This window comes from Podarcis pityusensis, assembly GCF_964106645.2.
Source record: "Podarcis pityusensis genome assembly, chromosome: 12".
Taxonomy (NCBI): Eukaryota; Metazoa; Chordata; class Lepidosauria; order Squamata; family Lacertidae; genus Podarcis; species Podarcis pityusensis.
Genome location: NC_138037.1, coordinates 45919951 through 45943411, shown reverse-complemented (window position 1 = coordinate 45943411; position 23461 = coordinate 45919951). Strand labels below are relative to the sequence as shown.

General features: G+C 46.2%; 1 protein-coding gene across 5 annotated transcripts in view; it reads right to left on the bottom strand.

The window, feature by feature from the left end:
- Positions 1 to 8649: 8649 nt before the first annotated feature.
- The window catches only part of NOD1 (nucleotide binding oligomerization domain containing 1), a 40439-nt gene continuing 25627 nt past the window's right edge, over positions 8650 to 23461 (bottom strand). For all 5 annotated transcript variants that reach the window (XM_080974639.1, XM_080974640.1, XM_080974638.1 and 2 more), the window contains 4 exons: positions 22634 to 22717; positions 13276 to 13359; positions 11556 to 11639; positions 8650 to 8893 (listed from right to left, as the gene is read on the bottom strand). In XM_080974639.1, coding sequence (XP_080830765.1) covers positions 8821 to 8893; positions 11556 to 11639; positions 13276 to 13359; positions 22634 to 22717 — 325 coding nt within the window. In that variant the 3' untranslated portion in view covers positions 8650 to 8820. The remainder of the gene's footprint in view (positions 8894 to 11555; positions 11640 to 13275; positions 13360 to 22633; positions 22718 to 23461) is intronic.

The window sequence follows — 23461 nt, the reverse complement described above, 5'->3', positions numbered from 1 at the left end:
CCAATACTTTGGCCACCTCATGAGAAGAGAAGACTCCCTGGAAAAGACCCTGATGTTGGGAAAGCTGGAGGGCACAAGGAGAAGGGGACGACAGAGGACGAGATGGTTGGACAGTGTTCTTGAAGCTACAAACATGAGTCTGACCAAACTGCGGGAGGCAGTGGAAGACAGGAGTGCCTGGCGTGCTCTGGTCCATGGGGTCACGAAGAGTCAGACACGACTAAACGACTAAACAACAACAACAAACAAAAATTGCCCTTTTCCCTTATGGGGTATCCAAGAGCCCATATAGAGTCCTTACATAGGTTCCCTATTGGTAGGAGAGAATAACAGAGGCCAACCAGAGAATATTGCGAAGCAAAGCAGCTAGTAAGCTTGATCTTTATTGATCTGTTGCAACAGGGTGCTCCCCTCACCCGCAGGAGAGAGGAGGAACCCAGAAAAATGGCGCGCAAGGCCTTATAAAGACCTTGAAATTGCCACCCTGTAGATCAAGACCAACCCCAGAAACATCATACATACATCACAGAAGGGGTGTAACCTAAGACCACCCCTCAGATACATCATACCTACATCACAGAAAAGGCGGTCTAAACAGAAATTTGAATGTTGTTTTCTCCTGTCATTGTTTATCTCCTGTCTGGCAGGTTACTTGATTGAATTGCCTGGGGAGCCTGGCTAGTCTTTTGTAATGATAAATACTTACCATAGTTCCTGGGCCAGGTCACAGGCTCACACCCTGTTCATATCTTAAATGTGCCCTTAAGACAGGATTTGTGAGGAAAGAGACAATGGGGAGGTTTCCCACTTTGACCTTGCAGAGAAAACATTTGCTCAGTTTAGGAATCAAAATGGTTCCCGGTCGGTCTTCCTGTGCTTATCTATGTACGTGCTTGGTTGGTACACTTATGAACATTACCATATATCTAAGACCATAAAATCCCTATCACAGTTGCAACAAGGTTCAAATACACAAAGAGTGGGAACCTCTGAGCATGGGGTTGCATGAACCTTTAATACATTTAATACATTTTTCAACAGCATCATCAATACATCACAGATATGTCACAAAGCAGGAGTGCTTGCCATGTAGAAACATGAGCCCATCGCCCACCCCGTCAATAACCCTACTGACACCTTTTAACACATCCCCCTAGCTGCAAGGCTTTCCTGCGCTTCTCCTCTGAAAGTATCAGGATTCAATCCACCATCCAGATGGATTTTTGCCTGAGGTATGTGCTGCCCCTGATCGCCTCCTGCCTCCTATTGTGAGGCTAAGTTCACACCTTGTGGAGGGGCAAGGAGTATGTGGCCGCTTAAGGGATTATGGAGGCAGGGGGAGCCCTTCCAGAGGAGTCATTAGCTGTTGGAACCAAGGAAATTGGTCAAACCGTTGAATTTTGGTGATTATTTGATTCTGTATTGGATAGTCAGAGGAAAAAGTACGATGTAGGATATCCACTTATTGCTACAATTTTATAGACTGCTTTTCTGAGCCTCTTTGCTGTTGTGTATGTATGGTGCCTGGCCTTAGTTAGAGGCTGTGGTGGGGACTTGGGATTTTGGGGAGTCATTTAAGTGCCCCTCATTCCTGGTCTCCACCTGCCTGACACCTGACATCAGAAACGACATCAGGTGTGGGGGAAAACAGCCGTTTGGGCCAAACTGGGACCTTGTTGTTGTTGTTTAGTCGTTTAGTCGTGTCTGACTCTTCGTGACCCCATGGATCAGAGCACACCAGGCCCTCCTGTCTTCCACTGCCTCCCGCAGTTTGGTCAAACTCATGCTGGTAGCTTTGAGGACACTATCCAACCATCTCATCCTCTGTCGTCCCCTTCTCCTTGTGCCCTCCATCTTTCCCAACATCAGAGTCTTTTCCAGGGAGTCTTTTCTTCTCATGAGGTGGCCAAAGTATTGGAACCTCAGCTTCAGGATTTGTCCTTCCAGTGAGCACTCAGGGCTGATTTCCTTCAGAATGGAAAGGTTTGATCTTCTTGCAGTCCATGGGACTCTCAAGAGTCTCCTCCAGCACCATAATTCAAAAGCATCAATTCTTTGGCGATCAGCCTTCTTTATGGTCCAGCTCTCACTTCCATACATCACTGCTGGGATACCATAGCTTTAACTATGTGGACCTTTGTTGGCAAGGTGATGTCTCTGCTTTTGGCCCGTGAGCCAGAGCTTCCCCAACCTGTTCTAGTAATATGGATATTTCTGACACTTCCATGTAGGATTCATTGTATGTGGTGAACAGGGCTGCCCCACCCATGAGGCAAGATGAGGTAACTGCCTCAGGCTGCAAGGTCCACTGTGGCAGCAGATCCCAATGTAGATCCTTCTTCCCCTGCTTGTTCCCAACATAGATTTTCTTTCACCCCTTCTTACCTGGCAGGGAGGGGAAAGCCATTTAGGGATCTGCCTCAGGTGGCAAAATGTCTTGGGCGGGCCCTGGCGGTGAATGCTTTTACAGTCGTACCTTGGAAGCCGAACACCTTGTGAGTCGAACGTTTTCGCTCCCGAACACCACAAACCCAGAAGTGATTGTTCTGGTTTGTGAACGTTCATTGGAAGCCAAACATCTGATGCGGCTTCCGATTGGCTGCAGGAATCTCCTGCAGCCAATCGGAAGCCTCGCCTTGGTTGCCGAACGTTTTGGAAGTCAAACGCACTTCTGGAATGGATTCTGTTCGGCTTCCAAGGTATGACTGTATTTTTAATTGTAGCGCTTTGCTTCTTTGTTGCTTGCCTCCCTGGGCCATTTGGGGACGAAGAGTGAGATAGTAACATAACTGCTAGTAGTGATATTTGCGTCCAGATTCCTTACTCATCATCCCTAGTTGAGCGGTAAACTCCAAAGATGTCTCCCATTTTGACGATGTTGTTTCAAAGCTCCGCTGCTTTGGACAAGCATTTTGAGGGCCGCCTTATGCTGCTGTGCATTTGCTGCCCACTTCAGCCCACACAATCTGGAACCAAAACAGCAGCAGCTAAACCCGCCAGCAAGTTCCTTTGAACGACGCCATCAAGCTTGGGTTCGATCTGACGCATTGTCTGGCACGGCTAGAAACCGAAGCCAAACCGGTCAACTTCACCTTAAAGTCCTTAAAGGTGAATTTATTAACAGAGTTGCTTACCTCCGTGGAAAGTGCTTTTCAGCAAATTACCGATCCCTATGACGTACCGGTCTATTTTAGCTTGGAACGTAAACCTATTTTTATTTCCAGAGACCTGAATTCTGGCGAACAAGGTCCCATTGTAGGCTGCCAAGCTCCATTCATTGGGAAAGGCCTATTCCCCCCGTGTCGTTGTGCCAAGATGCCAGGCTCTTTGAGACGATTAAAGGGGTCCAGCTGTATTTTCCAAGAAGCACAGTTTAGACGGAGCTGGTGAAATGACCACAGAATTTTTAAATAGATCGCTCAAGCTCTCCACTCCCCAATGACCTGGGAGAGCTTGGTGTTCCTCTTTAAAAAGCTAAAGCGTTATTTTAACTCAGATTGATTTAGCTCTTATCTAGACCAGGTTTTGACATAGTTGGGCTCTGGCTGAAATCATCACGCGCTCAGAACATGTGGTGGATATGCAAGATAACAAAAGCATTCCAGGAAATGATATATAATGAGTTGAAAAAAATGTTTAAAATAACTTTTGGGGAAAAAATCACCTTTTTTAGGAATTTTAGATGCAGAGAGCAGAAACGATTGTCTATGTATGCGACGACAGCAGCACAGATACTAATGGCCCAGAGACAAATGACTGATGAAGATGATGGACTACGCCGAAATGGCAAAAACGACCAGGAAAATCAGAAACCAGGAAGATACTTTAATAAGGAATGGGAAAAATTTACAATTTACGTAAGAGAAGACTGTAAACAACTAAAAACTTTGGCAGGATTTGAGTAACGCTTTTAATGCATTAAAAACTAAGGAGGAAATTGATTATTCTAAAAAAATAGAGAAAATATATGATGCGGTAGAAAAAGTTTGAAATGCAAACCATAGAGGGAAGTCCAAGGATTCGGGGAATCCTGAATGTTGATGATTATGATCAATGTCTGAATTTAAATGTATAGCGTAAAACTGAATAAAAAAGATTATATATATATATATCAAACAACATCCCATACGTAAGCTCAGCCATATAGGATGTGTTGCCATGTGACTTCTCCTACATAGAAGTAGAGAACCTGTGGAATGCCAGATGTTGTTGGAGTCAATCTCCCACCAGGCTCAGTCTCCATGGCCAAAGTTTGGGGTTATGGCAGGAGCAACCCAGCAATAGCTGGAGGGGGTGTCACATGACTCCCCCCCTCACCTTTAACCTCTCAGATTTGCTGACACTGAATTGAAAAGGAATGCTTTCTTCTGTAACCAGGACGACAAAGAATGTGAGTCTTGTATATACATACAATAAGGGATAGAGGTCGAACCTCCTTCATGTTCTTGCAATATACCGTATTTTTCCATGTATAAGACGTCCCCCATGTATAAGACACCTCCTATTTTGGGGGACTCCAAATTAAGAAAACACCCCTCAGCACTATCCGTGTATAAGACAAGCCCCAATTTTAAACCTAATTTTTTGGTTAAAAAACCCCTAGTCTTATACACGGAAAAATACAGTAATCAAATCTGAATCCTGTGGCAGCAGCTATTTACCCCCTATTTACCCCCCCCTTTCTAGTGAATTAGCTCTTATCTACGCAGTTACCCAGAAGTCAGTACTGCTGTTGTGTACAAGGCCCCTTTAATTACAGAACAAAGTCACAGATTGTGACCTAAGGCTATGTTCACACCATAAAGCACTACGATGCCACGTGAAACCATCATGGCTCCCCCCAAAGAATTCTGGGAGCTGTAGTTTGAGGGTGCTGGAAGGTGTTAGGAGACCTCACAGAGCTACAGTGGCCAGAGTCCTTTAACCATCTATCCCTCTTCACAAGGGACTCTGGGAGGGGAATCGGGGTCTCCTAAGACTCTCAGCACCCTTAACAAACTCCAGTTCCCAGAATTCTTTGGGGGAAGCCATGATGGTTTAAAGCAGCATCGTAGTGTTTTGAATGCAGTGTGTGACTGTGACCCAAGATTGGTCCAGGCCGATAGGTGTTGCTTGGCATTGTGGTCATGAATAGGGGTGAGGCAAGAAATACAGTCGTGAGAGAAAGTGAAGAGACAGAGGAAACTTGGGGGAACGGACTGTTAGAATTCCTGCTCCATGATTGCAGTCATGGGACTGTTGTCTATCACATGACGGTGTATGTTTTGACTCCACAGAGTGGGAAGTGACGGAGACAGGATGCTTGTGTTACTGTGTTCCGTGAAGTGGGACTATTGTCCTTTGTTCTTTTTGTCTTTGCTGTCTGATGCTAGAGAGGGAGGGAGCCATGTTGCAGTGTCTTCATATGCATATAAAGTAGATTAGCCAAAATGCTGAGTTGCTGAGGTCTGTTACGTGAACTGCGCAGACTCTGCGGATCCCTAAGTGTGCCGATGACTGTTGGCATTGGTCGCTGTGATGTTCGGGCTGAAGAAAGCTTATGAAGCTCCCAAACGATCGACCAGGAGAGAACACGCCAGTCGGGCACGTGTCTCTGCCAGGGTCCTACTCGAGTGTAGGCCAGAGTTTGGCAGAAGATGTTAGCGCCTAGCATTCCAGGTCAGTGGACTCCCCACCCCACCCGCTGCCCACTTGGTCACATTTGAGCCTCTGGCTGATGGTTACTTGCCTGGGTTAAGCTGGTTTGTAGCTGGTATGGCTGTAACCACGAGGATGGCAACTGTGTGACATCACAGTGCAAAACTGTTGGCATCATAGCACCAAAAAAAGGGGGGGCAAGGGAAGAGGCTACAGAAAGGCAGTGCTGTATTCATTTTTCACACCTGAATTTTGCCATTTGAATGAGAGTAAGCCAATGGCACTGGTTTATTCTGCGGACTGCAAGCTGAATACTATAGGATGCCTATTACGTAGAATGTGAATGTTAAAGGCACCCATTCATCCTCTTGTCAGGATGCTGTTAGCAGATCCCGGCTGGTTGTGCAGGAAAGTACCATATTTTTCGCTCCATAAGACGTACTTTTTCCCTCCTAAAAAAGGGGGAATGTGTGTGTGGCTTATGGAGCGAATGCAGGCGGGAGGCTCTGCTCAGCGCTCCCTTTAAAGAGCCGCGTGGAGCGTGTGTGCGGCTCTTGGGGGCTTTTCTAGGCTGCTCTTCTACCACCTCATGGAAAAGCCTGCAAGCGCCGCACACACGCTCCGCGCGGCTCGTGAAAGGGAGCGCTGAGCAGAGCCTGGAATGCATACAGGCTCTGCTCAGGGCTCCCTTTAAATAATTTTTTTTCTTGCATTCCCCCTCTTAAAAACTAGGTGTGTCTTATGGTCAGGTGCGTATTATGGAACGAAAAATACGGTATAAAGACAAGGGAAAGTTTCTTAGCGTCCTTTTTTATTTCAATCTCTACAGAGGGAGGCTATAAAACCCAGCCTCTCGGATAAGGGTGTTGTCCCAAGTGACTCTCCACCCCCCATTTCCTCATTCATCATCCTCATCACCTCCTCTACAGGTGATCTATGTGCCCTCTGTCTTTGCTCTCCTACTTTTAAGGCTCGCTGGGTTCTGGGAGAAGGTGGGTCTGGAACTCTTTCTAATGACGTTGGGCGTTGTTCTGGCTCTCCCATGATTTTCCAGCTTTCCCCCTCATCTGCCTCTGAGCTGCGACCTCCCTCAAACCCGTTGTAAATCTAAATTGTCTTCCTCTTTCTCCTCCCTGGAAGGTCAGGATGAGGAGGCGGTCTCCACCATTTCCCCTCTGCCCAGTCTCAAACGCCTCTGCATAAACTCAGTTGCTCTTTTGCTTGGCCCCCAAGGGTATGGCTGCACTACTTTTAATACGACCAAGGACCCGGCTTGCTTCTAAACCGACCTGTTTGCTGAGCATTCGCCCTGATTTGTTTGCACAAAGTCTGCAGGGAGGTGATATGACCGTCACTGTTTGTGGAGCCTTGATCCTGATTTGCTGGCACCATGTTTGCAGGACATCATCTGTTTCGTTCTGATCTGTTTGCAAGTGGAGCACAGACGAAGGCAACCGCCACCCCCCCATAACCCAAGCTGCCTTCCAGGTATTTTGGACTACAGTTCCCATCAGCCTCAGCGAGCCCAACTGGCGAGCACCAACTTGGGAAAGGCTGGGATTAAGGCACTAATGCAAAGCCTTCATCTCCTGTTTCCTGCTGAGCGAGACTATGGAGGTAGCAAGGTATAAAAGTAAAGGTAAAGGACCCCTGGACGGTTAAGTCCAGTCAAAGGTGACTATGGGGTTGTGGCGCTTTCAGGCTGAGGGAGCTGGCGTTTGTCCACAGACATGTGGCCAGCATGACTAAACCGCTTCTGGCACAATGGGATGGAAACCAGAGCGCATAGAAATGCCGTTTACCTTCCCGTCATTGTGGTACCTATTTATCTACTTGCACTGGCGTGCTTTCGAACTGCTAGGTTGGCAGGAGCTGGGACAGAGCAACGGGAGCTCACCCCGTCGTGGGGATTTGAACCGCCGACCTTCCAATCAGCAAGCCCAAGAGGCTCCGTGGTTTAGACCACAGCGCTACCTGCACCCCAGGAGGTGGCAAGCAATGACAGGCACACACAGCACTCGCTCGCTAGAGGTGTGTTGGCATGGCCAAAGTGGAGCTTCCGCCTAGCCTTATAGCATGGTGTTTGTCTCCTTTCTCTCCCCCTCCCACTTTCCTGTCTCTCTGCAGACTGGACTCTCAACCCCTTCGGCCAAAGATCACGAACAGATCACACACAAGTCAAGGCTGATAAAGCCTCAAGTCAAGAAAATGCTGTCATTGCAGACAGAGCAGAAAGGAACTGAAAATAGAATAATCGAAAATAGAACCATAGAACTGTAGAGCTGGAAGGGACCACAAGGGCCATCAAGTCCAACCCCCAGCAATGAACATGGGGCTCAAACACATGACCTTGAGGTTAAGAGTCTCATCCTTTACTGAGTGAGCTATCCCAGACTTGGATGAATGATATTCACTTGCTCAACTGCCAGGTGAGATTGCTCTTAGCTTGTGAATGTCCTACATACTTTTTTTTAACCACATCGGTTCATAAATCTCTCTTTCTCTTTCACACACACACACACACAGAATTTTTAGCATCTAGGTACATAATAAAGTGGGACGCGAGTGGCGCTGTGGGTTAAACCACAGAGCCTAGGACTTGCCGATCAGAAGGTCAGCGGTTCGAATCCCAGCGACGGGGTGAGCTCCCGTTGCTCGGTCCCTGCTCCTGCCCACCTAGCAGTTCAAAAGCACGTCAAGTGCCAGTAGATAAATAGGTACCGCTCCGGCGGGAAGGTAAACAGCGTTTCCGTGCGCTGCTCTGTTTCACCAGAAGCGGCTTAGTCCTGCTGGCCACATGACCCGGAAGCTGTACCCCGGCTCCCTCAGCCAATAAAGCGAGATGAGCGCCGCAACCCCAGAGTCAGCCATGACTGGACCATGGTCAGGGCTCCCTTTACCTTTACATAATAAAGTAAGAACAAACGCTTGTGTCGGTTGATGCACGATTCCCCCTTTGAAGTAGGGTGCAAATGGTTAGTTATTAAGGCAACAACTACCGTCAAGCCTCTGTTACAAGATGTAAAAACAGCACCAAGGAGATATTTTATTTTTTGAAAGCACAATGTAAGGCACACGTCTTCCACCCTCGAGTCAACTGGGCATCGCATTTGGGCTTCAGCCACCACTGTTCCAAAGGCCTGGCATCTCGACAGCCGTCCAACCTTATCTCTCCCCCCCATCTCAAAAGAAAACGAGCCTCCTTTCATCTTCAAACGTTTTTGCGTCCTCTTGGCTTATTAGGTTTCCATTTAAGCTGTTGGAGGTGGAAAGAGGGAGGGGGGGGAGGGAAAGAGAAATTAAAATAAAGCAGCTGTTTCTGCAGGTTCTCTCGCTCTCTTTCCTTTGGCGCTCTTCCTATAGCCTGTTTGTTTTGGGACGAACGGCGCAAGGTAGTCCTGGTTTCTGACGAGGACGTGAAATTTCCACCTAGAGAAATCCAAGAGCTTTTCATCTCTTGGGAATGCTTAGCCCGTAGTAGGCAATACTAAAACATATTGAATGTCACACACATCCCTTTAGATCACAAGATATAAGCTAAGGCTCTCTTCTTTCTGGTGCAAGAATTTCACCTAGTTGATGTGCTCTGGGCTCAGCAGAACAGGGCAGATATTGAAGCACAACTATCTGCAAGAATGCCTTCCTCCACATCTACCTACTTGTGCTCTGAGGTCAGGAGGTGAGACCCTCCTGGTGGTCCTTTCTCAGGATGAGGCCTGGGAAATGGCCTCTTCAGTAGTGGCTTCTTTAAGACATAGAACTCCCTCCCTACTAAAATGCCCCTGGCTCCATCTCTGTACAATTTTAAGTGGCTTGTTAAGACCAGTGTTTGAAACTCCCATTGCCCTAGGTGTATTTTGCGACAGGGAATTTCATCAGTGCGAGGAGCTTCTGACCTCTGGGTGCAATACTACGCCTAAGATTTCGGGTTAAAACTGAAAGAGTGTGAGGAAAGGAGGACCTTTTTCTGCCTCCCCACTTCCAGCTACTCTCTGAAGACTGGAGACCCTCTTAAGAATATTAGGGGAGTGGGCAGGGGAAGGACTAGAACATGTGAAAAACCAACATAATACTTTAGCTGCAGTTCTTTCATTTTCATATTCTTGTTATAAAATAGCGTGCCTAGACATTCTGTTGTTGCGCCCATAACCTCAGTTTAAGGTACCATTTATCTCCCAGCTTTCATATCGCGGTTTCTAACACTGGTTAAGACGCATCTGGAGAGACTTGACTGATGCGGCAATTAGTAATTGCTCTTTAGTGATCTGCCACCTGCCTTCAAATATTGTGTGATTTTTATGGATCTACCTGTTTTAGATGGCCCTGGGGCTTGTGTAAAGGCAGTACAGTCATATCTCAGAAGCCGAATGGAATCCGTTCTGGACGTCCGTTTGACTTCCAAAACTTTCAGAAACCAAGGCACGGCTTTCGATTGGCTGCAAGAAGCTCCTGCAGCCAATCGGAAGCTGTGGAACCCGTGTTTCGGTTCCAAAGAACGTTCGCAAACCGGAACACTCACTTACGGGTTTGCGGTGTTTGGAAGCCAAAACATTCAACTCGCAAGGCGTTCGACTTCCGAGGTACGACTGTATATTAAACTAACGAAATGTACTTTATTTCTGAAATGGCTACAGAGACAATCACAGAATTGTACAGTTGAAAAGGACCGTGAGGACCATCAAGTCCAACCCCTGCAAGTGCAGCCATCTTTTTGCCCAGTGTGGGGTTCGAACCCAGAACCCTGAGGTTAAGAGAGGAGCATCTCCTGCACTGAAACGAACGGGAGCTGTGTAAGTCCTACGGCACCGGCTCATAAACCAAGAGGCAAAATTGACAAACGCTGATTCTGAGCCAGCTAAAATGTTAAGTGTCACTGGGCGTTGGGCCTGAATAACCTGGTCCACAGGTTTCTATGGGACTTGGTTACAACTACTGCTAGCCACATTGAGAGACTCATGATTTAAATGCTAATTAAAGATGTGGCTAGGCAGTTAAGGTCTAGCCAGCTGGTGGCCCATGACTGCATGCAGGGCTCCCAACACGATTCTTCCTGATCTCTGCTATTCCTCCCTTAGTTAGACTGCGCACACAGGGCAGGATTAAAGGTAAAGGGACCCCTGACCATTAGGTCCAGTCGTGGCCGACTCTGGGGTTGCGGCGCTCATCTCGCTTTACTGGCCAAGGGAGCCGGCGTACAGCTTCCGGGTCATGTGGCCAGCATGACTAAGCTGCTTCTGGTGAACCAGAGCAGCGCACTGAAATGCCGTTTACCTTCCTGCCGGAGCGGTACCTATTTATCTACTTTGACGTGTTTTCGAACTGCTAGGTTGGCAGAAGCAGGGACTGAGCAATGGGAGCTCACCCCGTCATGGGAATTCGAACCGCTGACCTTCTGATCAGCAAGTCCTAGGCTCTGTGGTTAACCCTGTGCCACCCATGTCCCCCACAGGGCAGGATTACTTGCTCCCAACTATCCGAATGATACAGACTCCTGATTTGCGTTTGAAGGATCCCCATGTTCAGAAGTCAAGGTGATTGTGGCGGGAACAGTGGCCCAACTCAGCTCCACAATCTCTCTTGGCGCATTTGCCCTCTTGGCACCAGAAACAGGTGAAATGGATTTGGGCGCGCATTCCATCGCCAAAGCACGAAAATGGCCAAGACGCAAGGCGTTTGCCACTGTGTCATGTGCGAGAACATCCCACGCACGTTTTGTTGTACATCAGCAACGGACAGCATGTGGCTCTCTGGATGTTAGGTCCCAGCTCTCATCATCATCGGCCATGCTGATGAGACCCAGTGAAGTTCAAGGGTCACAGGCTCCCCGTCTAACTAGGCAAGATCCTGCACATGTGTCTAAGCAGACAGTTGGAGTGTGATTGCCACACTTTGGAAAGCCGCACAGCCGTCACCCTTACCAGATCTCTTTAATGGCCGTATTGTGCTTGAGAGCATCAGCCAGGCACTTGGCACCTCTGCTGGTAATCTGATTCTGGATAAGCCTAAGAGAGAGAGAGAGAGAAAGGAAAGCCCTCAGCTCCGGAGAAAACACTCTCTGTTTGCGCCCGGTCCACAGCGTCCTGCCTGTCACGCACTTGGCTTGGGCATGGTGCGTCTGAAGTGGAAAATCAACACTCCTTTTTGCTGAACAAGGCTGGGGTCTTGCCAGGAACTGCTGGTTTCTGATTTCCATCTGCATGGCTGGCCTGCTTGGCATCAGACAATCCCCCCATAGAAGCGCAGCCAAGAGGCTCCAAGCCTCTTCAGTCTAAAGTGCATGGGCGTCTTTCAGGGTTACTGAGCTTAATTGTATAATTGACCACACAGCTGCTCTCTGATCACAGGAGAGCAGCTGTCTGGGGGATTATTCATGATGGATCCAAAGCGACGGCCGGGGAAGGCAATTCACTGGCCACTTTGGGCTGGCACCGCAAGAGAGGAGGCAGGAAGAGACCGGCTCAGAGGGGCCAACCACCAAAAATATGTAAAGTCACCTTGGAGTTCAATCTCTCCTGTTTTCCTTTGCCCAGAACACTGCAATTTATTTATTTTTAATTTTTTCAAAAAAGCTTCAAGACATTTATTTCTTTAGCATTAGTCACTCAAGGGTAATTTGTTATGGAAAAACACAACACACGGACAAAAGGAAATGTAAGCGTTACTGACAATGGGGTAGATCCCTAAACAAACAAAAACCAAGCCTTACATTTTGCTAGTGCTTTGATGGTGGTGATTAAACTAAACACTGTGTACATGGGACATCTGTGACCAGGGCAGCTGTCTACCAGCTCCATCTGCTACGCCGACTGAGACCTTACCTGCCTGCAGACTGTCTCGCCAGAGTGGTGAATGCTCTCGTTATCTCCCGCTTGATTACTGCAATACGCTCTATGTGGAGCTACCTTTGAAGGTGACCCAGAAACTGCAACTAATCCAGAATGCAGCAGCTAGACTGGTGACAGAGAGTGGCTGCTGAGACCATATAACACCGGTGGTCCTGAAAGACCTACATTGGCTCTTAGTACATTTCCAAGCACCATTCAAAGTGTTGGAGCTGACCTTTAAAGCCCTAAACGGCCTCGGTCCTGTATACCTGAAGGCGTGTCTCCACCCCCATCGTTCTGCCCGACACTGAGGTCCAGCTCCGAGGGCCTTCTGGAGGTTCCCTCCCTGCGAGAAGTGAGGTTACAGGGAACCAGGCAAAGGGCCTTCTCGGTGGTGGCGGCCACCCGGTGGAACGCCCTCCCATCAGATGTCAAGGAGATAAAGAACCACACAACTTTTAGAAGACATCTGAAGGCAGCCCTCTATTGGGAAGTTTTTAACGTTTTGACGGTTTGCCACATTTTTATACGTGTCATCTGCATAGGAATCCTTCAAAAGTTCAACTGGTTCCTCTCCTAGTCACTGGTTCAGCAACTCCTTCCGGGAATTGTGAAGAATGAGGCACTCCAACTTTAGATCAGCATGAATCTGATGCCTCGATGCAAATTAAGGGCTTCCGGTGACCTTTCTGTCAAAAGGAGCCCAAAGCTCAGGGTTGGGTCCTTGTATAGAAAATGTACAGTGACTGAAATGTGACTCGTAGCCTGAGGCAGTGACTCAAGAGTGCCTTCTCCGCGAGCCAAGACAACTCACCATAGATGACCCAATCGCTTGTTGACCTTTACCATTTCAGCAAAGCATTCGGCTGCTTCGTCATCCAGCTCATTCTTTGTTAGCCTGGTGAGAGAAGCAAACAGGATTTTTCTTTTCTTTTTTTCTTAAAATTTTTTTTTTATCTACTTTTCAAGTGTATATATTTAACTAATTTTACAATCATTTTGACATTTCAAAAGTTGACTTCCTTCCCCCTCTTTCTGCGGTTCCTTCAATTTATTTTTTAATATCTTCTGCATGTCCAAATTAACTTAATGTGCTCATTTATTCATCTTCTTTAAATATATACTCTTATGAAACTGCAAGTTATTAGAATTATCCTGCCAGTGTTTTTATCTCTTTGAAATTTATCTGTAAATTTTCCATAAACCATTGCCATTCTTTTATAAAAAGTTTGTTATCTTGATTTCTTATTCTTCTGGTAGGTTTTGCCATTTCTGCATATTCCATAAGTTTTTGTATCAAGTCCTCCTTTGATAGGACTTCTGCTTCTTTCCATTCTGGGGCAAGTAACATTCTGGCCACTGTAGTCGCATACAGGACTATGTTTCTATATACAGTGGTACCTTGGGATACATACGCCTCAGGTTACAGACTCCGCTAACCCAGAAATAGTGCTTCAGGTTAAGAACTTTGCTTCAGGATGAGAACAGAAATCATGCTCCGGCAGCGCAGCGGCAGCTGGAGGCCCCATTAGCTAAAGTGGTGCTTCAGGTTAAGAACAGTTTCAGGTTAAGAACGGACCTCCGGAACGAATTAAGTACTTAACCTGAGGTACCACTGTAGTTTAGGTAGTTCTGTCCCTATAATTCCCAAAAGAAAAGCTTCTGGGGTATTTTTTTTACAAAGGTTATTTTAAACATCCTTTTCATTTCGTTATATATCATTTCCCAGTAAGCTTTAACCTTACTACAAGACCACTACATATGGTAAAAAGAACCTCCTTTTTTCAGTCCCAAGAGTGTATGGCCGTCCTATGGTTTGGAAAAAAAAAAGGAATTTCTTCTCTGCCAGCATAGGTGCAATTTTATTAAAGATCCTGGCTGGCCAGGAATGAAATGGAAACTCTTCGGCTAGATGCGCATGTCTAAAAGGTCTGCCAAGTGATTGACAGTACAGCCATTGTGGGCGTCATTGCGTTCAAGCAAACTTACACTTTGCTAAGATTTCAGCATTCGTTTGAAAAAGGAAGGGTTGTTTTTTTTAATGCAAGTGAGATGGAGACCCACTCACCCCCACATGCCTAAGGCATTTCCATGTGATCAAGGAAGGGTTTCTGGTTTTGCTTTTTTAAAATAAAAATAAAAATGCTGCCATGGAAAGCATTCATGGGAATGGCTGGTGGAGAGGAGGGCAGCTTGGAAAACTCCTAGCGAGGACAGGAAAATAGGTTTAGCCATTAGGACCACACCAAAACTGGTCTTCCACCTTCTCTCCATAGAGATTAAAGGCATTTATAGCTCAACGCTTGACCAAGCAGTGCCAGGCTAGGTTAATGGAGAATAATTGCCCTTTTTAAGTTAGTCTTTTATTTTCTTTTGTAAGCTGCTATGTATGGCTCTCCTCTTCTTTTGGGGTTAGAACGGGGAAAGTGGAGCATATATACAGAAGCTACAAATACTCAGGTTGTCCACAAAGCATTTTAACAAGCTCAGGAGGCTTTTTGCTAGCTGCAAATTATTAGTTAGTTAATCAATTAAGTAAAATTTTATGCTGCCCTTATACAGTATAATGGATTGAAAAAAATGTTTAAAATAACTTTTTTTTAAAAAAACAAACCAGCCTAGAAGCTTTTCTATTACGAATTGTAGGTACCGATATTCCAAAGGAGCAAAAGACTTTTCATGTATGCGATGACAGTCGCACGTATGCTACTAGCCCAAAGATGGAAAGAAGACGAAGTCCCTATCAGAGAAGAATGGCAAACTAAGCTGTTGAACTATGCTGAAATGGCAAAACTGACTGGAAAGCTCAGGAACCAAGAAGACCAAAACTTTTACTAAAGAATGGGAAACATTTATAACTTATCTGGGAGACCACTGTAAGCAGATGAAAACATTAGCAGGATTGCAAGAGCACTTGTAATGTAGCAAGTACTAAGGAGACAATGGAGTGACATAAAATATGGATTACTGAATAATATGCAGTTGAAAACATTGACAATAGGACCCATGGAGGAGGAAGGTGGGAAGTCCAGAGATTCAGAGGAATCTCTAAATATAGATATGTACTTTGTATTGTTATACTCTTATACTTGTAAAGCCAAATAAAAATTATTTAAATAAAAATAAATTATCCACATGTCTCAGGGTAGTTCACGGATAAAAATAACAATATTAAAAACGCAAAATAGCGTATTTTTCACTCCACAAGACGCACCTAGTTTTTGGAGGAGGAAAACAACAACAAAAATATATTCTGAATCCCAGAAGCCAGAACAGCAAAAGGAATCGCTGCGCAGCGAAAGCAGCAATCCCTCTTGCTGTTCTGGCTTCTGGGATAGCTGCGCAGCCTGCATTCGCTCCATAAGACGCACACACATTTCCCCTTACTTTTTAGGAGGGAAAAAGTGAGTCTTATAGAGCAAAAAATATGGTACATAATAAAAATAAAAACAAGAATAACCCCAAAATCTCCTCCCTGACACATTTTTAAAGGGCATTGTATGTCAATCAGCCCTAAAGGCCTGGTTAAAGAGAAACGTTTTTTGCCTGGCGCCTAAAGGCGTATAATGAAGGCACCAATCGAATCTCCCTGGGAAATGAAGAAACGAGCTCTCTAACAACAGGCAGTGAGTGCTGACAGAAATGAAGACAGAGGAGCCGCTGAGAAACAAGAGCGGTTGTGATGTATTATGTGGTATGGGGTGGATGAAGCACTTGATTTGCATGCAAAAGGTCCTGGGTTCAAATCCCAGCATCTCCAGTTGGGCTGGGAGAAGTCCCTGCCTGAAACCCTGCAGAGATGCTGTCAGTCAGTGTAGGTAATACTGAACTGGATGGACCAATGGCTTTGATTCAGCACAAGGCAGTTCTTCTTTGTTGTTGTTGTTTAGTCGTTTAGTCGTGTCCGACTCCTCGTGACCCCATGGACCAGAGCACGCCAGGCACTTCTGTCTTCCACTGCCTCCCGCAGTTTGGTAAGACTCATGCTGGTAGCTTTGAGAACACTATCCAACCATCTCGTCCTCTGTCATCCCCTTCTCCTTGTGCCCTCCATCTTTCCCAACATCAGAGTCTTTTCCAGGGAGTCTTCTCTTCTCATGAGGTGGCCAAAGTATTGGAGCCTCAGCTTCACAATCTGTCCTTCCAGTGAGCACTCAGGGCTGATTTCCTTCAGAATGGAGAGGTTTGATCTTTTTTGCAGTCTATGGGACTCTCAAGAGTCTCCTCCAGCACCATAATTCAAAAGCATCAATTCTAACAACAGCAGCAAGAATACTCATCGCAAAGTATTGGAAGACACAAGAACTTCCCACGCTGGAGGAATGGCAGATGAAACTAATGGACTATATGGAACTGGCGGAAATGACTGGTACAATCCGTGACCAGGGAGAAGAGTCGGTGGAGGAAGATTGGAAGAAATTCAAAGATTATCTACAGAAACACTGTAAAATTAAAGAATGTTAGAGTGATGTTGGATTGAAAATGAGTGGTTTCCAGCTGTACAAGATTTAAAGTTATAGATAAACTAAGATTAAGGATTAGGATTAAAGAAGTTTAAGGAAATGGAAATTTGGTTTTTAAGAGGTAAAATTTTAATGTTATATTATATTAAGATTAAAGATTGGGATTAAAAAAGAGGGAAAGAAATTGCTGGACAAACAATTTGAACTGGAATACAAAAGAGGGAGGTATGAGGAGGTCCAGAAAACAAGTAAATTCAAAGTTGGAAACGAAAAGGTGATATTGTTTTTAATTGTTCTTTCTGTCCTGTATTTTGTTTTTTCTTTGTTCTTTTTTTTCTTTCTTTTTTTTTTTGGACTATGTACTGTGCTTTTTTGAATTGTGTATTTTTCGTTTATGTTTTTCTGTTTAATCTTTTATTGAAACCTTAATAAATATCATTTAACAAAAAAAACAAAAGCATCAATTCTTTGGTGGTCAGCCTTCTTTATGGTCCAGCACTCACTTCCATAAATCACTACTGGGAAAACCATAACTATGCAATGAAGCAGAAGTAGATGTCTTTCTGGAACTCTCTAGCTTTCTCCATAATCCAGGGCATGTTTGCAATTTGGTCTCTGGTTCCTCTGCCTCTTCTAAATCCAGCTTGCACTTCTGGGAGAAGTTCTTCTAGGTCCCAATATTCTGGGAGAGCCCTAAAAATGAACCAACCAACCCAAGGGAATGACAAGAACAGAGGGTCACGCATGCCCAGAAGCGACAGAATGTTGAGCTTTAGCTAGAAATGGAAAAAAAACTGAGGGGAGATGCAATGACACAGCCTGCAAGAGGGCTGGCTGGCACAACAGAAGCACTCCCCTTGGGATGTGGGAATAAACTGCAACACTTTGTTGCAGGCCCTGTTTCTTTTTCCATAATTTTTATCAAATTTTCTATTTTACATTTTAGAATATTCATTCATAAGCCACCGTAAAATATCAATGACTTCCCTTCTCTTCTTTCAGTGGTTCATTTTGCATAACATAAATCCCTGCATATTTTGGATAAACTAAACCATTGAGTATTCCATTATTACATCCATCAAAACTTATTGACACTGTTGAATTTATCTGAATGCTGCCCACGTTTTCAAATATATACAATTCCCCCCCATATATTCAATAAACGTTTTCCAATCTTCTTTGAACGTATGTTCTTCTTGTTCTCTTATTCTATATGTTAGGTCCACAAGCTGCACATATTCCATCAGTTTAAGTTGCCATTCTTCTTTAGTTGGGATTTTGCTTGTTTTCCATTTTTGGGCTAACAAAACACGGACCGCTGTAGTGGCATACATAAATAACCTTTTTTGACACCTGGGAATTTCCATCTGAATTATCCCCAACGAAAAGGATTCTGGTTTTTTTTTTTTTGGAAAAGTACTTTTAAACATTTTTTTTCAATTCATTATAAATTATTTCCCAATACTCTTTTACCCTTTTACAAGTCCACCACGTACCCTCAGTCTCATTGCATCTCCAGCACTTATCCAATCCAGTCTTATACATCTTAGCAAGTCTAGGTAAAGGTAAAGGGACCCCTGACCATTAGGTCCAGTTGTGGCCGACTCTGGGGTTGCGGCGCTCATCTCGCTTTATTGGCCGAGGGAGCCGGCATACAGCTTCCGAGTCATGTGGCCAGAATGACTAAGCTGCTTCTGGCAAACCAGAGCAGCGCACGGAAACGCCGTTTACCTTCCTGCCAGAGTGGTACCTATTTATCTACTTGCACTTTGACGTGCTTTCGAACTGCTCGTTTGGCTGGAGCAGGGACTGAGCAACGGGAGCTCACCCCGTCGCAGGGATTCGAACCGCCAACCTTCTGATCGGCAAGTCCTAGGCTCTGTGGTTTAACCCACAGCGCCACCCGCGTCCCATCTTGGAGTTAAATACCATTTATCATTTTCAGGCAGTTCTCATTCCTTGAAGCTGTAAACTTCAGATCACTCTTCCAAAGTCCCCCCCCCCCCGAGATTAAAATCTATATTATGTCCTAGATCTATTGCTCGGTTCACCCATTATATCGATCCCTTGATGAATTATCAACACAAGTAGAATTGTAGAGTCCGAAGGGACCCCAAGAGTCATCTAGTCAAGTCTGCTCGGAGGGTACGTTCTAGCAGGTCCTGTTTCTTGTCCTTCCAATCCATGTTCCCCAAAGGATGCTATCTCTGAGCAGCTACACTTCCAAGAGTCTGCCTCTCTTCCTTGTTTGTGGAGCTAGGTTCATGGCTGCCCATAGGTTCCCCAGGCTCTCTCTTCAGGGCAATGCAGCCTAGGACAAAGGACACTCTGGTGCTGTTCCTTCAACCCAAGCTCTTCACGGTTCAAGCCATCGTCAGAGTCGCGGCCTGCCAGTGTGGTGTAGTGGTTAAGAGCGGTAGTCTCGTAATCTGGTGAACCGGGTTCGCGTCTCCGCTCCTCCACATGCAGCTGCTGGGTGACCTTGGGCTAGTCACACTTCTCTGAAGTCTCTCAACCCCACTCACCTCACAGAGTGTTTGTTGTGGGGGAGGAAGGGAAAGGAGAATGTTAGCCGTTTTGAGACTCCTAAGGGTAGTGATAAAGCGGGATATCAAATCCAAACTCTTCTTCTTCTTCTTCTTCTTCTTCTTCTTCTGCTGCTGCTGCTGCTGTCTTGCATCAGATCCCAGGCACCACTTGGGACATGATCCAAAGTTGTCTCCCTTTTACCGTCAACGCCGGGACTGGCTGTTCCAAAAGCACAATAATTTATTGTCCCCAGAAATGCAGTGGTTGTGATCAGCCAGGCATTGTGAGAACGATGGTGGAACAAAAGAGGGCTTGGCTTTCCAGTGCGTCAGGTGGAGTGTTTAATGTCCCTGCTTCAAAACCGGTTCAAAGGCGCAGGAGGGAGAATGTCTGGGGCACAAATGAGTCGCAAGATATTCCTTACAATAATTACGGGGTGTCTTACAGGTGTGCCACAAAAGGCCGTGCAAACGCACCTGGCTAATGCTAGATCGTTCGCTGCTTGCTGATGTTTGCTGTCATCTGTGCTGGGATTTCTTTTAAATGAAGAGTGGAATAACAAATAAAAAAGAAGTGCTACAAAAGCTCCATTGGTCTGCCCTGTATGTTAACACATTGGGATAAAGACTCATCTACCTGGATAACTCGGTTTGGGAGGAGGAAATGTCTCTTGCTCTCCACTGAAGATCCCTCTTTCCTCCAGGGATCTGTAATTTAGGGTTTAAAAATCTAGCTATACACCCCTCCAGCACTGTTTCTCTCTAGCCTTCCATCCCTTTCCACATTCACCGTATTTTTCGCTCTATAGGATGCACCCAGTTTTAGAGGGAGAACAAGAAAAAAATATTCTCTCCCTCTCTGCGCAGCGCCCCTTCAATGAAGCGGCAGGAGAAACGGAGCCCCTTCCATTTCTCCTCCCGCTTCGCTGAAGGGGTGCTGAGCAGAGAGGGAAAGCTACGCAGCACCTCTCCAGCGAAGCGAAGCCAGGAGAGCAAGAGGGATCTGTGCGCACCGACCCCTCTCCCTCTCCAGGCTTCAGCGAAAGCAACACGAAGCCTCCGGAGTGCAGTGGGAACGCTCCCACTGCGCTTCGGAGGCTTCGCGTTGCTATCGCTGAAGCCATGGAGCCTGCATTCGCTCCATAAGACGCACACACATTTCCCTTTAATTTTTAGAGGGGGAAACGTGTGTCTTATAGAGCGAAAAATACGGTACCTCTCTCACTGTACGCTCCCGAGTTCATTTTGGATTCATTTAATCATCAGATTTAGTCAACTTAATCGGCTGCTTTTAATAGCGGGGATACTTAAAAGTGTTTTCTTTTTAAAAACTCGCTGCTGCTTCCTGGGGTTGGATGTGGTCTCAGCTCTGACGCTGGTTCTTGCTAGCTCAGACATTCTTGGGCTGCTAGAACAACCCCACAGGGTCTTATCAGCAGAAGGCAGAAGCGACGGCAAAGACGTTCAGAAGCCAATGGCTGCCGCTGCGGAAGTGCTCTTAAGGAGGACATGGAACCAAGAATTGAAACCATATGAATGTGGAGGTTGGGGTGGTGAATTACTCTCCCAAAACTACTCGGAACACACTGAAATGCTAGGAAAACCATGGTGGGTTAAAAACCACACACACACACACACACACACACCACGGCTCAGGACCGCAAACCTCAAGGACCGCCTCTTTCCATATGAACCTATCCGGACCCTGAGATCACCTTCTGAGGCCCTTCTTCATGTGCCTCCTCCTTGAGAGGTCCGGAGGGTGGCAACACGAGAACACGGTCTTCTCTGCAGTGGCTCCCCATCTGTGGAATGGTCTCCCCAGGGAAGTTTGCCTGGTGCCTTCATTATATACCTTTAGGCGCCAGGCAGAAACGTTCCTTTTTAACCAGGCCTCTGGTTGATCTGATTGACATTCTATGCCATTTTAAAATGTGGGGGGTTTGTGGGGGGGGGCTATTGGGTTGTTGTTTTCATTTTCATTATGTACAGTGGAACCTCGGTTGTCAAACGCTTCAGAAGTCAAATGTTTTGGCTTTCGAACACCATAACCTGGAAGTGAATGCTTCCGTTTCTGAACGCGCCTCATAAGTCAAACAGCTTCTGAGGTGCGTTTCTCCATTTTTTCACTGGATTTTGCCGACCAGCAATTACACCTTGGTTGTCGAACGTTTCGGAAGTTGAACGGTCTTCTGGAACGGATTACGTTTGACAACCGAGGTTCCACTGTATTTTGTGGTTTTATATCTTGCTTCTATTCTGTGAGCCGCCCTGAGACCTCCGGGTATAGGGCGGTATATAAATTCAATCAGTCAATCAATCAATCAATCAATCAATCAATCATATTTGGTCAGATTCTCAGGCCCTTCAGAGCTCAGCAACATGGCATTGGGAGGAGATACTGGCTTTTCTATTTCACAAGTACGAAGCTGTTGGATCACCGCCACTTCCTGGCTGTGGCACATTAGCTTGGATGTCTTGCTGTGAAAAAACACATCCCTTCCAACAGGACCCACGGCTCACGCTACAAGGAAAAGGGAGGTGATCTCCGAATGCAAAACTCAACCTATCCGGCTGCAGCAGAGGGAGATAGGGGAAACAGCGGTTTCCGTCCCAGCTGGTCATCGTAAGCGCTACGTCATAACTCGGGGGTGGAGAACATGTGGTCCTCTGGGTGTCGTTCGACTCCGACACCCAACAGCCCCCTGTCGGCGTGGCCAGTGATAAAGAGGAGTTGCCCCCAACCACGGCTGGAGCGCCACCTTGTGCTTCAGCCTGGATGTAACTTTCTAAGGGTTTGCTTGTTTTCCTCTTCCCTCCTCAAACCTCTTTCCTTTTGTGTCATCTTTTCGATTGTCAGCCTGGAGGGGAGGGGCCGCTATTGGTCTCATGTGATAGGGTAAAAATGCCCTAAACAAAATCTGAAGAGTTTCCTGCTGTGGTTTATTTGTTTTCCTCACTGCGTCCCTTGGCCTCTTCTGTGCTCGAAGTGATCCTTCCAGTTCCTTCATGTAGCTCGCACAGAAATCCGCCACTCCAACCTAGGCCTACTCGGGAATCTGGTACGGACTGTGAGAGGTGCACCTGCCATGTAAAATCCATGTCCCCTCTCCTTGCAAGGAGAGGCAAGCCCCACGAAGCTGCCCCCCTTCCCAGAATCTGCCAACAAGCGGATCCTTACCAAAATATATTCACGGTGCTGTTGTGCTTCATGGCTTCTGCGATGCTTTTCCCCCCTTCAGTGGTGATGCCGTTAAACGCAAGACTGCGAAACAAAAGACAGAAGGGGAAATATTTAAAAGATGCACACAAAACAGGGGCAAATGTTTTCTTTCGACAGCCTTGCACCGGGACGAGGCTTTGCGGAACCGAACAGTATACAAACAATGATTCACATGGACGTGCCACAGATATAGTGCATAGGATCCTTCTTCCTTCTGTTTCATACAGCAGTGTCATAAGGGGAGGACATTGGGGCCAAGGACCCTCTCAGCACTCCCCCCAACCACAGTAGGACTAACGGAGCCTATGTCAGACCCACCAAGTGCCCTTAATTCCCAGGGACAGTCGCCCCAGTTTCTGATTTGATCCTGGAATGTCCCGCTTTTCCTTAGGACGTCCCTATTTTCATTGGAGAAATGTTGGAGGGTATGGAGTTATCCGCCCCCCCCCCAAGCCATCTGAAGGCAGCCCTGTACAGTGGTACCTCAGCTTAAGTACTTCATTCATTCCGGAGGTCCGTTCTTAACCTGAAACTGTTCTTAACCTGAAGCACCACTTTAGCTAATGGGGCCTCCCGCTGCCGCCGGAGCACGATTTCTGTTCTCATCCTGAAGCAAAGTTCTTAACCCGAGGTAATATTTCTGGGTTAGCGGAGTCTGTAACCTGAAGCGTATGTAACCTGAAGCGTTATGTAACCCAAGGTGCCACTGTATAGGGAAGGTTTTTTTAAAAAAAGGCTTTTAACGTTCATTATGTTTTTGTGTATGTTGGAAACCGCCCAGAGTTG